Source organism: Staurois parvus, unplaced genomic scaffold (genome assembly GCF_062004578.1).
Source record: "Staurois parvus isolate SC_StPar_1 unplaced genomic scaffold, SC_StPar_1.0 ptg000630l, whole genome shotgun sequence".
NCBI classification, from domain to species: domain Eukaryota; kingdom Metazoa; phylum Chordata; class Amphibia; order Anura; family Ranidae; genus Staurois; species Staurois parvus.
This window is the reverse complement of record NW_028318426.1, coordinates 283052-296380: the sequence shown is the minus strand read 5'-3', so window position 1 is coordinate 296380 and position 13329 is coordinate 283052. Positions and strand designations below refer to the sequence as shown.

The 13329-nt window shown below is 42.7% G+C and overlaps 1 protein-coding gene across 1 annotated transcript in view; it reads left to right on the top strand.

Moving 5' to 3' along the window:
* The window catches only part of WDR38 (WD repeat domain 38), a 182282-nt gene that overhangs the window by 165453 nt on the left and 3500 nt on the right, over positions 1-13329 (top strand). Inside the window, exons 7-8 of the mRNA XM_089693386.1 lie at positions 11-160; positions 8474-8521. Coding sequence (XP_089549512.1) covers positions 11-160; positions 8474-8521 — 198 coding nt within the window. The remainder of the gene's footprint in view (positions 1-10; positions 161-8473; positions 8522-13329) is intronic.

The window sequence follows — 13329 nt, the reverse complement described above, 5'->3', positions numbered from 1 at the left end:
ACCTTCGCAGGCATCCGGTTCCTGGGACAAAACTATTCGTGTGTGGAACCCGAGCAGTGGCTCCCTCATCTTTCTCCTGACTGGACATGCAAATTGGTTGAGGACCCTGTCTTTCTCCTGGGATGGTATCTTGTTGGCCTCTGCAGGACATGATAACATGGTAATTATAATTACAGTCATAGAATAAATAATCACCACTCTCTTCAAGCTTCCTAAAGAGTCCACAGTCATGAGATTGAGTGATATTGACATAAAAACACAAACCAAGTGCATATGTCTATGTACTAAACAGAAAGACCTTATCTTTCTGTTTAGCACATAGACATATGCAGCCTTATCTTAGGAAACCATAGGGATCCTCTACAAAAAAGTTCAACTGAAGCAATTAAGTCTTTCCCCGGGATAATTAAAGCAGATGATGACTTTCAAGAGTAACTCCACAAACAAAAACAAAACACAACAACAATCTCTTCTGGGTGTACATTACAAGGATTTTAACAACATTTGCTGCTGCAAAGGAATAGCTCTTCATTATATCATGTCTTGTGCAGGACTGATGCCGAATGGGAGTGACTTTTTCATTTTTGATCAAGTGATACACTTGCAGGACTCTAATGAGGAGAGTATTCGGGTCTGCATTCCTTTAGAAGTAATTAGCCTTTTAGGATCATCTCACCAAAACTAAAATGTTTGTTGCAGAGGATGCCTAAAATCTGACTTGTATCTTTTTACAGACTTCTAGGAAAATCAAGCAAGCAGGAAATTACAACTCTGGAGGTGTTTCGTACACTAACTTTGTACAGAATGCCTCTGGGTTGCCATATTATGTTAAATTTTGCAGAAAATTACAACTCTACATATTGAAAAGGAAATACAATGTTTAACCACTTCCAGTCAGAGCCAATTCTGACATTCCTTTCCTACATGTAAAAAACATTTTTTTGCTACAAAACTACTTAGAACACCCAAACATTATTATTTTTTTTTTTTTTAACTACAGGTCATAGAAAATAAAAGGTTGGTGTTGCAAATTTCTATGTCACACGGTATTTGTGCAGTGGTTTTTCAAAGCAGTTTTTTTTTAAATAAATACACTGAATTTTAATGCACAAAAACACAACATAATACCCAAGTTTGTGGTAAAATATAAAAGCTAATACGCCGAGTAGATACCAAACCTGTCACACATTATCATTGCGTACGCCCATGGAACGGCAGCCAAACTAAACTACCTAAAAATCTCCATAGTAGTTACACAAGAGGTCTGCTGCTAAAATTATTGCTCTCACTCTGGCGTTCACGATGATACCTCAAATGTGTGGTTACATATGCGTGTGGGACTTACATGTGCTTTCACCTTTGCGCAGGAGCACAGTGGGACAGGGTGCTTTAAAATGTTTTGGTTTTTTGACTTTTTGTTTGATTTTTTTTTTTTTACCCTGTAACTTTAATTTTTTTAATCACTTGTACTGCTATCACATGGAATGTAAACATCTCATGATAACAATAAAGCATAACAGATCTTTTTTGGAGACATCTGGGATCTATTAGACCCCATGGCTCTCCTCTGGCCTCCAAAGCGTCAGATCACACCAAGATCGATATGATCTTTTTCAACAATCAGCTCCAGGAAGATGAAAGAAGGTCTAAAGTTACCTGTGAGTACTGTTACAATTAGAAGACACCTATTTGAAGCCAAGCTATCTGCAAGAAGTCCCCACAAAGTCCCACTGTTGAAAAAAAGACGTGCTGAAGAGGTTACAATATGCCAAAGAGCACATTGACTGGCCTAAAGAGAAATGGCACAACATTTTGTGGACTGATGAAAGTAAGATTGTTCTTTTTGGGTCTAGTGGCTGGAGACAGTTTGTTAGATTACCCCCAAACACTGAATTCAAGCCACAGTACACTGTGAAGACAGTGAAGCATGGTTGCACAAGCATCATGGTATGGGGATGTTTCTCATACTACGGTTTTGGGCCTATTTATCGCATACCAGGGATCATGGATCAGTTTGAATACATCAGAATAATTGAAGACGTCATGCTGCCTTATGCTGAAGAGGAAATGCCCTTGAAATGGGTGTTTCAATGAGACAACGACCCCAAACACACCATTAAACATGCAACATCTTGGTTCCAGACCAACAAGATTGACAGTATGGAGTGGCCATCCCAATCCCTGGATCTTAATCCAATAGAAAACTTGTGGGGTGACATCAAAAATGCAGTTTCTGAGGCAAAACCAAGAAATAGAGAAGAACTGTGGAATGTAGTCCAATCATCCTGGGCTGGAATACCTGTTCACATGTGCCAGAAGTTGGTTGACTCCATGCAACACAGATGTACAGCAGTTCTCAGAAACCGTGCTTATACAGTTGTGACCAAAATTATTCAACCCCCACTGAAATTGAGTGTTTTGGCCAGTTTGACATTGCTTTTGATCATTCAGTCATCTTGCTTACATTTACATTAAAGAGGCACTTGTAGGTCAGACAAATATAACATAACAGTTATAATGAAATAACCACAAATGTCTTTTCTGTGCTCACAGCATTATCAGTTTTATTCAACCCCCAAGTGACATTCAATCTTAGTACTTAGTACAGCATCCTTTTACAGTTATAACAGCTTTTAAACGTGAAGCATAGCTTGACACAAGTGTCTTGCAGCGATCTACGGGTATCTTCGCCCATTCTTCATGGGCAAAGGCCTCCAGTTCAGTCACATTCTTAGGCTTGCGCACTGCAACTGCTTTCTTTAAGTCCCACCAGAGGTTCTCAATCGGATTTAAGTCTGGTGACTGCGATGGCCACTCCAAAATGTTCCAGCCTTTCCTCTGCAACCATGCTCTAGTGGACTTGGAGGTATGCTTGGGATCATTGTCCTGTTGAAAGGTCCAACGTCTCCCAAGCCTCAGGTGTGTGACGGACTGCATCACGTTTCCATCCAATATCTCCTGGTACTGAAGAGAATTCATGGTACCTTGCACACGCTGAAGCTTCCCTGTACCTGCAGAAGCAAAACAGCCCCAAAGCATGATTGACCCTCCACCATGCTTCACAGTAGGCAAGGTGTTCTTTTCATCATAGGCCTTGTTCTTCCTCCTCCAAACATAGCGTTGATCCATGGGCCCAAACAGTTCTAATTTTGTTTCATCAGTCCACAGAACACTATCCCACAACTTTTGTGGTTTGTCCACATGGCTTTTGGCATACTGCAGTCGACTCTTCTTATTCTTTGGAGACAGCAAGGGGGTACGCCTGGGAGTTCTGGCACGGAGGCCTTCATTACGCAGTGTGCGTCTTATTGTCTGGGCTGAAACTTCTGTACCCACATCTGACAAATCTTTTCTCAGTTCCTCAGCAGTCACACGGGGACTTCTCTCCACTCTACGCTTCAGGTAGCGCACAGCAGTCGAAGTCAGCATCTTCTTTCTGCCACGACCAGGTAGCGTTTCAACAGTGCCCTTTGCCTTGAATTTGCGAATGATGCTTCCTAAGGTGTCTCTTGGTATGTTTAACATCTTTGCAATCTTCTTATAGCCATTGCCCTTCCTGTGAAGAGAAATCACCTCTTCTCTTGTCTTCCTGGACCATTCTCTTGCCTTCACCATGTTTGTAACCACACCAGTAAATGTCTAGAAGGAGCTGAGTATCACAGTCATTTTAAAGCTGCCTAATTGGTGCTTATTATGCTTGATTGCTGCTCGGTGACATCCACAGGTGTTTTCAATACCTGATGGAAAGCACCTGTATGAACCTCTGTTCTTCAGAGTGGTAGTCTTTAAGGGGTTGAATAATTGTGGCAATGAAGAAACCACATAAGAACCATTTACTACTGTATTACATAAACAATTGATGTCATTTTAGTTGCATTTGGGTAGTTACAACGTCCTTGTAGGATTTGATTCTGAATACAATTCCAAATGTACACTATAGTCCCTAAACCCCTTTACAGCATTGGGGGTTGAATAATTTTGGTCACAACTGTACAACTATTAATTAAGTGATTCAAAGGAAAGCAAAATCTTCAAACATTTTTCAGTTTATATAGTGAATTTTTGAGCTATTATTTTGAACACAACTGTATATGCAGACTGGACTTCTGTGAAAAACATTTCCCGTACTCTGAACAAGGGTATGGCTGCTCCCTCTTGTATTATCACTGGTATATATAAAAATAGTACATGAAAAACATTTCCTGCACTCGAAACAGGAATACTTCTCCCCCATGTGAGATCTCTGGTTTCTATGGGATTGAACTTCTCTGAGAGACTTTCCTGCACTTTATGACATCTCTTCATTTACTCCAAGTGAGGGGTGAGGCGCCTCCAGGTACTCTCTTCTGGGGAACATTGCACTCATTCCCCTCTCACAATGAGTGGATTGCAGGGGGGGTTCACCCAGCCCGTTTCCGCGTGTCTCCAGCTGCCACGGTCCTGTGTGCAGGAGGAAGAGAGCCGGTGTCTCCCTTGCTCCAAGAAACGCCGGCTGGCTCCTCTGCCTCCCAGAGCTCCTTTGCGGCAGATCACCTGATCGCCCGGCGTCCACTGAGCTCCGGGGAGGTCCTCAGCAGGACACTGGAGGTGCTTGGGAGTCCTCACATCAAGCTTCTGCTCCAAGCCATGGTCAGGCTCCTTCCTGGGTGTGGGCCCCAGCCCGATCGATGTGATCTGATGCTGGTTGAAGCTTGTAATGGCTTGTTTACTGAGCCCAAAACCAGAAGTAACTAAATCAGGGGTGCTCAACCTTTTGAAAAGTAAGGGCCACTTAAGTGATTTGGTAACCAGTCGTGTGCCACATTGAAATGAAATGGTTTAAAAAACTTTTTATTCTTAATAGTACAATTAACATTTTCCTCCTGCAGTTGCTGAATGCTGGTAGGAGGGGGAGAAGAAGAAGCCATCTTTCAGCGGTTCCAGGAGAAAATGGAGCAGATCAGTTTCTGTATATGTCACTCCTGCCGCACCTCCTGTCCAAATTTAAACAGAGATAGGCCACACGGGCCTCCTGGAGCATGGGTCAGGGTCACCATTGCCACCCCTGACTCTACACCAGTGGTTGGGGGGGGCTCTGGTTTTACTGTCCCCCAAACCACAAACGTATACAAGTCCTTACTGCCTTGAGCCCCCTATAAGTCTGCTTTCACACTGATGCACTACAGTTTACCTGCACCAGAGTGCAGTGCAGAGCACCTGTGGGTTAGCTGAGCTTTGCCATAGACTTCTATTATATCTTGTCGGTGTAGTGCACTTTCCTAAAACACACCAAAACCCCTGCATTCAGTTTGAGGTGGAGGGCCACATTAGAGGGCTCTGAGGGCCACAGGTTGGACACCCCTGGACTAAATCCTTGTCGCTCCTAGTTGCTGATGTCAAACAGTGGAAGAACGACATCAGTTCTTTCCGCTGAATTACAGGAACAGGATGCCGCTGGATGCATCCTTACCGGTCTCCTCAATTGCACAAGAGAGCCCGGTAAAGGTGGCGAAGCTAGGGGGACCCCCTTCTGCCACCTGTAAAAGTAATACAGCAGATCTTTAGCCACTTTGATTACTTTTACAAGACACACAATCGCCGGCTGAATGCAATTATATGCTGCAATGACCAAGATATCACCCTTCACATCCAAGGACATTCAGGTACCTCCTATGGAACAATAAATTACATTATTACTTGTGTATATACTATATTATTTATTTTTATTTGCAATATTTTGCCCACAAAAGTGGAGTTACCCTTTAAAGGTTACAGAGTGTCTTTAAACTTTAGGTACTGTATTTTCTTCTACTTTTTTCCAATGTTATCAGCTGGATTAAGTTTCATATCAGCCTTTAAGACAGAACTGATAAATTAATGCCAAAGTCTTCAAAACATGAAACTAGCCATTTAAAACTAAATACCTCCGCTGCACATCACTCAATTCTCAATTTATTACAAAGGCTTTATAAGGCTAAATTCCACACATGTGCCATTTTCCTGACCAGTGAGAGTAGTTTATTGGTCTTCTCTTGATGTGCTCACCATCAACACCTCGATGCACCAGGGCTAGATGGAAAGAAGGCACAGGAGAGAGGGAGGGAAACCAGTCCCCAAAGTGAGTTTCTCACACAGGGATCACCGTAACAGGACAGCGGAGCCACTTCGGTGGCTTAAAAGGCCAAAAATGGATCTAGATCCAGTGGTGTATTTTGGTTTTGTGCTGCCCTAGTCAAGACTAAAATCTGGCACCCCCTGCATCTAAATTTGCCCAACTCCTTCCTGTTTAAGACCCACCCCTTCATCTTTAGGCTCCACCTCTTCCTATTATAGCTCCACTCACTGACAACGTCAGGCGCTATTCCTCCCACTGACAACAACAATGGGGCGCTATTCCTCCCACTGATACCAACGATGGGGCACTATTCCTTCTACTGACACCAACGATGGGGCACTATTCCTCCCACTGACACCAACGATGGGGCACTATTCCTCCCACTGACACCAACGATGGGGCACTATTCCTCCCACTGACACCAATGATGGGGCACTATTCCTCCCACACTGACACCTCGCGGCAAATATGCCCCAGCCTAGATACCCATGAGGCAAGCTCGTTGTAATGTGGCAAATCATACATTTTCCAGGTTCACGATCTCCGGCCGTCTGACAGGCCAGGCCATGATCCCGCGCATGCAAATAGGAATCCCAGGCCATGACACACAGCACTGAAGGAACGGCACAGGTATGCCGTTCCTTCAGAGCATGTGCGCCTGCTTCAGGAAAGAGAGAATATCTCCTAAACGGTGCAAGTTTAGGAGATATTCATTTTACCTACAGGTAAGCTTTATTATAAGCTTACCTGTAGATAAAGAAAAAAAAAACAAATAAAAACACAAGTTTACTACCACTTTAAAATTCTTGTGTTCAGACTTGGGCTTTAAAGCTGAGCTCACAACTTCTAGTTATGGAGTAATTTAAAAACATTTAATGTATATTGCTAAACGAACTAACAAAAACACAATTTGTCTTGGCATCAACCTCCAGTAATACTCGGGGTCAGCACAGTGGTGTATTTTGGTTTTGTGCTGCCCTAGGCAAGACTAAAATCGGGCACCCCCCGCATCTAAATTTGTCCCACCCCTTCCTGTTTAAGATCCACCCCATCATCTGTAAACCCCATCCCTTCCTATTTAGGCTCCACCTCTTCCTATTAGAGCCCCGCCCACTGACAACGATGGGGCGCTATTCCTCCCACTGACATCAACGATGGAGCACTATTTCTCCCACTGACACCAATGATGGGGTACTATTACTTCCACACTGACACCAGTGATGGGGCACTATGCCTAACAAAGACACTAAGGGTGGGGCATTATTCCTCCCAATGACACCAACGGTGGGGAACTGTTCCTTCCACTGACATCAACAGTGCCCCGTCATTGGTGTCAGTGGGGGGAGGAATAGTACCCCATCATTGGTGTCAGGAATAGTGCCCGGTCCTTGGTGTCAGTGGGGGGAGGAATAGTGCCCCGTCATTGGTGTCAGTGTGGGGAGGGGGGGGCTTAGTGCCCCGTCATTGATGTCAGTGTGGGGGGGATAGTGTCCCAACATTGGTGTCAGTGGGAGGAATAGTACCCCATCGTTGGTGTCAGTGGGGGAAGGAATAGTGCCCATCGTTGGTGTCAGTGGGGAGAGGAATAGTGCCCCATAATTGGTGTCAGTGGGGGGAGCAATCGTGCCCCATCATTGGTATCAGTGACACCAATGATGGGGCACTATTCCTCCCACTGACCCCAATGACACTTAACTTGCTGACCCCTGCTCCAGCCTAGGTGCTGCTGCAGCCAGCATACCTGGTTGCAGCAGCACCATCTGCACTGCACACTTACCGGGCGGTCAGCTGTCCTCCTTCATGCACTGCAGCGGCTCCCTCACTCGATGTTCGCGCTGCCGCTCGGCTCCGCCTCCTTGCAGGTGATTGGCCACATGTGTGCCTAAATATAGTGGCTAAATGGTTAGCACTTTGGCCTGGCAGTACTAGGGTTGTTGGTTCAAATCCCAACCACGGCACTCCTGTTTCCTCCCACACTCCAAAGACATGCTGGTAGGTTAATTGGCTCCTGTCTATATTGGCCCTAATATGTGTATGTATGAATATACATAGTCAATGTTGACTGCGTAAGTGAAATCCTGCTTTAAGAGAGTGAAGGTATGCTACTTGGTTGGGAAATCTAAATCATAGGACTGGCTGCACAGAATTACATAGTCTTTGGCAGGTAAGACAGTTTATAGGTATGTGGTTCAAATACCTATGTAGATGTTTTGTGGATTTCAGTTTTCACTTCAGTTATTCAGGAATTCAGTTAAGATTTTTTCTGTCCTGACACTTCCAATGCTTGCATTTCTAAATAAATAGTTTAATGTTAGAATAGAATGATTATAGGGCAAAGTATCCTAAATGTACCAAAACAGGACTTTGTTATTTTTGCAGGTAAGACTATGGGACTGTGAAAATGGCAAATGCATAAAAGTCCTCAAGGTAGGTAAAATATTAGCGTATGCCATGTTTCAGTTTTGTTTTTAAAAAGATCTAAATAATAAGTTGTTGTTTGAAATAGCATGCCTTAACGACCACACGGGTATGTACTGTATGATAAAAACCAGTAAGCACCTGCACATACCTTTCAGTTTTTTCTGGTAGCTTGAAAGCTGGGATACACCAAAATAAATTAAATATCATGGAGGAAGGAAAACCAAAGAAGGCCTGCTTCCTCCTATGTCATATAAGAGGGGCATTCAAGTCAAACTGGGATTTGTAAGTTACAAACATACAGAGCACATTTCACAGCAGACATATTACTTCCTGAAGAGATGATAGAGAGAGAGGAACAAACAAGTTTTCAGATATACACAACTAGTAACCTTTAGTGTATAGTGCCATCTACTGGTCAAGTGATATTAACACACAATACTATATATAGTACATTATAGTACATGCTGTTGCATTCCCAACACCCCTTCTCAATGGCATGTGCATAATTATATGACATTTAGTCTCTTTTGTAGAAAACAATAACGTTCCCTTGTTTTTGGATAATCTGGTTCCATTGGTGTTTTCACTTCCTTTGCATCTTGCATGTGAAACTGTTCTAACATTTCTGTAATTTTCTGACTTTGGTTAAGAAGATAGCTTCCATCCTCTTCCCGCTCTATTTGAATTCCTAGATAGTGAGTAATGTTCCCCAACTCTTTAATTTCAAAATTTTGTTTCAGTTTGTGAACTATTTGGTCATAGTCCCCTTCTTGTTCAAAACACGTCAAGATGTCATTGACGTATATTAGAATGTATGTCCATTTGTTCTCTTGATTCTTTGAATACAGACATGGATCTGCTTTACTTTTTGAGAACCCTTCTTTTCTGAGTATTTCGTTAACTTTTTCATTCCATGCTCTCGCTGCTTGCTTGAGCCTATAGATGCTCTTTTGCAGTTTGCAAACAAGGTTCTTTTCTTTCTCAAATCCTGGTGGCTGTTCCATGTACAGATCCTCCTTGATGACTCCATACAAAAAGGCAGTTTTGACATCTAGATGCTTTACTTGCATTCCCTTTCCAGCAGCAATACTAAGGAGTGTTCTTATGGTAGAATGTTTCACAACTGGAGCAAATGTCTCATCGTAATCTTCTCCAAATTTCTGGGAGTATCCCTTGGCAACTAATCTTGCTTTGTATCTATAGATGTTTCCTTCTGTATCATATTTCACTTTAAAAGTCCATTTGCTTCCGATGGTTTTGCGACCAGGAGGGAGTTCTGTTAGTGATCAAGTTTTATTTTCTTGAAGTGATTTTATTTCTTCTTCAGCTGCTTTTCTCCACTGATCGGCTTCCCTTCTCGGCAAAGTTTCTATGTCTTCCCAGGATGTAGGCTCCTGTGTTTGATGTGTTTTAGCAGCGTATGATAACCTGCGGGGTGGTATCCCTTTTGTCATTCAAGAGGATCTTCTGATTTCTTGTTGTTCAGTGGGTTCTATTGGCTCATTGATTGTAAGTTCCACTTCTTCTTGTTCTGGCTCTTGTCCTGCTTCGCATGGGTCAGTGTCTCTTGCTGATTCAGCGCGTAAATCCTCTCCACATATTTCAAGAATTGTATTATCTGGTGCTTCACTTTCATCAAAATAAACACTGCGGCTTACTGTGACCTTGTTGGTCTTTGGACAAAGGATTCTATATCCCTTACTCTGCTCACTGTAGAAAACCAGAATGCCTTCTATGGCTTTGTTCTCCAACTTGGAGCGTTTCTGACTTGGAATGTGGGCATATGCTTTACAGCCAAATACTCTGATGTGTCCTACATTAGGTTTTGATCCATTCCACATTTCATATGGTGTACTCTGAATAGCTTTTGATGGGAGCCTGTTTTGTAGATATGTTGCAGTCATTATTGCTTCTCCCCAGTATTTGTTAGGTAAGGCAGCGTCCGAAATCATACATCTGGTCATTTCTACAAGAGTGCGATTCTTTCTTTCCGCTACACCGTTTTGCTCAGGAGTGTATGGTACAGTTGTTTGGTGTATAATACCTTGTTTCTTTAGGTATGATTCCATCTCTTTATTCATATATTCCCCTCCATTGTCAGTGCGTATTATTCCAGGTTTCCTTTGAAACTTGTTGCTTGTCATAGCTACAAACTCTTGAAGTTTTTTCTAATGTCTCACTTTTGTGCTTCATTAGATACGTTATTGTGTACCTGGAATAATCGTCGATGAAAGTCAGTAAATACCTGTTCCCGCCAGGTGTGATGGTTTTCATTGGTCCGCACACATCACTGTGTATCAGTTCCATGGGTTTAATGGTTTTACTCTGACTGGTCTGTGGAAGAGGGGTTCGGGTGGCCTTTGCTTTGATGCAACACGTGCACTTGCTGAGTTTGTGGCAAGGCAATATTTTCATGTCTTCTGATAGACCTCTCTTTGCAAAGTCCTTTATAGCTTCTGGGTTTCGATGCCCCAGTCTTCTATGCCACAGGTGGATGCACTTGTCATGTGGGTTATGAGTTGCCGCATTAGCCTTCTCACTTTCAGTGATGAGTTTGTACAGATGTTCATTTAATCTTCCTCTTGCTAGAATTTGCTTTCCATTTTGAATTGTGCATTCATTACCTCTGAACTGAACAGTGAGTCCATTGCTTGCAAGGGTTTTAACTGATAGGAGGCTTCCTTATAGGCTTGGAACATATAGAACATTCTTTACAAGGATGCTCTGCTTGCCCCCTGATGGTGTTTTGCAGTTCAGAAATCCCTGACCTTTACCTTCTGCTGTAATACTTTTCCCATTTGCTAGGAAGACTTTATCTTTTACACTAAAATCAATTTCTGTGAAGAATGTCTCGTCGCTTGTCATGTGACTTGTTGCCCCTGAATCAATGTACCATCCATGTGAGGTACTATTCTGAGTCACTTTAAAAGTACCACTCCATGATGCACTTTCATTTTCTTTCATGACTGCTTTAGCTCTTTCTCTTGTGGGTAGCTCCCGCTTTCGCTGCTCAGCTTTCCAGATTGAACAGTTCTTTTTCAGGTGACCGGCCTTTTTTGCAGCGAAAACATACCCTGGTTTCTTTGCTTTGTCTTATGCCTTCATGCACCTTCAGAGCTGCCTCTGGTCTCTCGTTCTCTTCACTATGCAAATTTTCCTTTCTTCTGCTGTATTCATCAATTAATTTTCCCTTAACATATTCTAGCATCAGTTCAGTTTCCGGTCTAGTTTCTAGAGCATTTATAAGGGCACTGTATGATTCTGGAAGGCTGCACAGAAGTAGCGCCACAACATGGTTGCCTTTTATTTCTTCACCTATTGCACCCAGCTGGTCCACAATTTCTAGCATAGCATTTACATGTTCACCTATTTCCTGCCCTTTTCCAGCCTCATCTTGTACAGTTTGCGTAGCAGATATAGTTTACTGTTTAGGTTTGCACGTTCATGCAGCTTTTGTAATGCAGTCCACATACCTTTAGCTGTGCTTTCTTTCCTTATATGAATGAGTTGATCGTCCTCCACTAACAGGCTTATGACTGCTTTTGCTTGCCTGTTTTTTCTGTTCCATTCTTCCGGGTTGTCATTGGGTCTGTGTGTATCTAGTACCTGCCACAAGTCATCTTTGGATAACAGCATTTCAAGCTTAAACTTCCATAGCTGGTAGTTGGTATTGTTGAGCTTTGCTATTGTAAACTTCATATCTGAAGCACTTGCCATCTTTCAGTGAATTGGTAGGATTGTAAATGCAGCACTTACTTGCTTGTAGTTTTCCTTTTTCCAGTGTCTGGAGCTGGGCCCATAACCTGTTGGTTATGTGTTAGAGAAGACACTGGTAGTGATAGCAGAATTCAGACTTTACTTGTGTGGCTTAAGTTACAAACATACAGAGCACATTTCACAGCAGACATATTACTTCCTGAAGAGATGATAGAGAGAGAGGAACAAACAAGTTTTCAGATATACACAACTAGTAACCTTTAGTGTATAGTGACATCTACTGGTCAAGTGATATTAACACACAATGCTATATATAGTACATTATAGTACATGCTGTTGCATTCCCAACAGTTCGTGCGTGGATGGAACAGCGTTTGGTGATGAAGTTTCTTGTGAACAAAAGCAGTATGGTGATCAAACGCTGAGCCACAGTAAGACATTTGAATGGTGTAAACATTTCAAAGATGGCTGTACATCTGTCAATGACAATCCAGGCCATGGTGGTTCCCAGCCCACAGCAGTGTTTCCTGTGAGCATTCAGCATGTGGAATGCCTGATCCTGGATCCAGAAGGATGTGCATACGCATCTGCAGAAAAAAACAGCCTGGTTTAACCACTTGCCTACTGGGCAATTTCACCCCCTTCCTGCCCAGGCCAATTTTCAGCTATCAGCATTGTCGCACTTGCGCGGTCATGCAACACTGTACCCAAACCAAATTTTTAGCTTTTTTTTTTTGACAGATAGAGCTTTCTTTTGGTGGTATTTAATCACCACTTTTTTATGTTTTGCTAAACAAAATAAAAGACAAAATTTTGAAAAAAAAAGTAGTTCTTTAATTTCTGTTATAAAATTTTGTAAATAACTTTTTCTCCTTCACTGATGTGTGCTGATGACGCTGCACTGATGGAAACTGATAGATGGCAAAGATAGATGGCACTGATGGGTACTGACAGGCATCATTGATGGGCACTGAAAGGCAATACTGATGGGTGGCACTGATGTGGAGGTACTGATTGGCATTGACAGGCAGCACTGATCAGCAGCATTGATGGGCACTGAGACAGTGATGGGGCTGCACTGATAATAAGTTCACTGG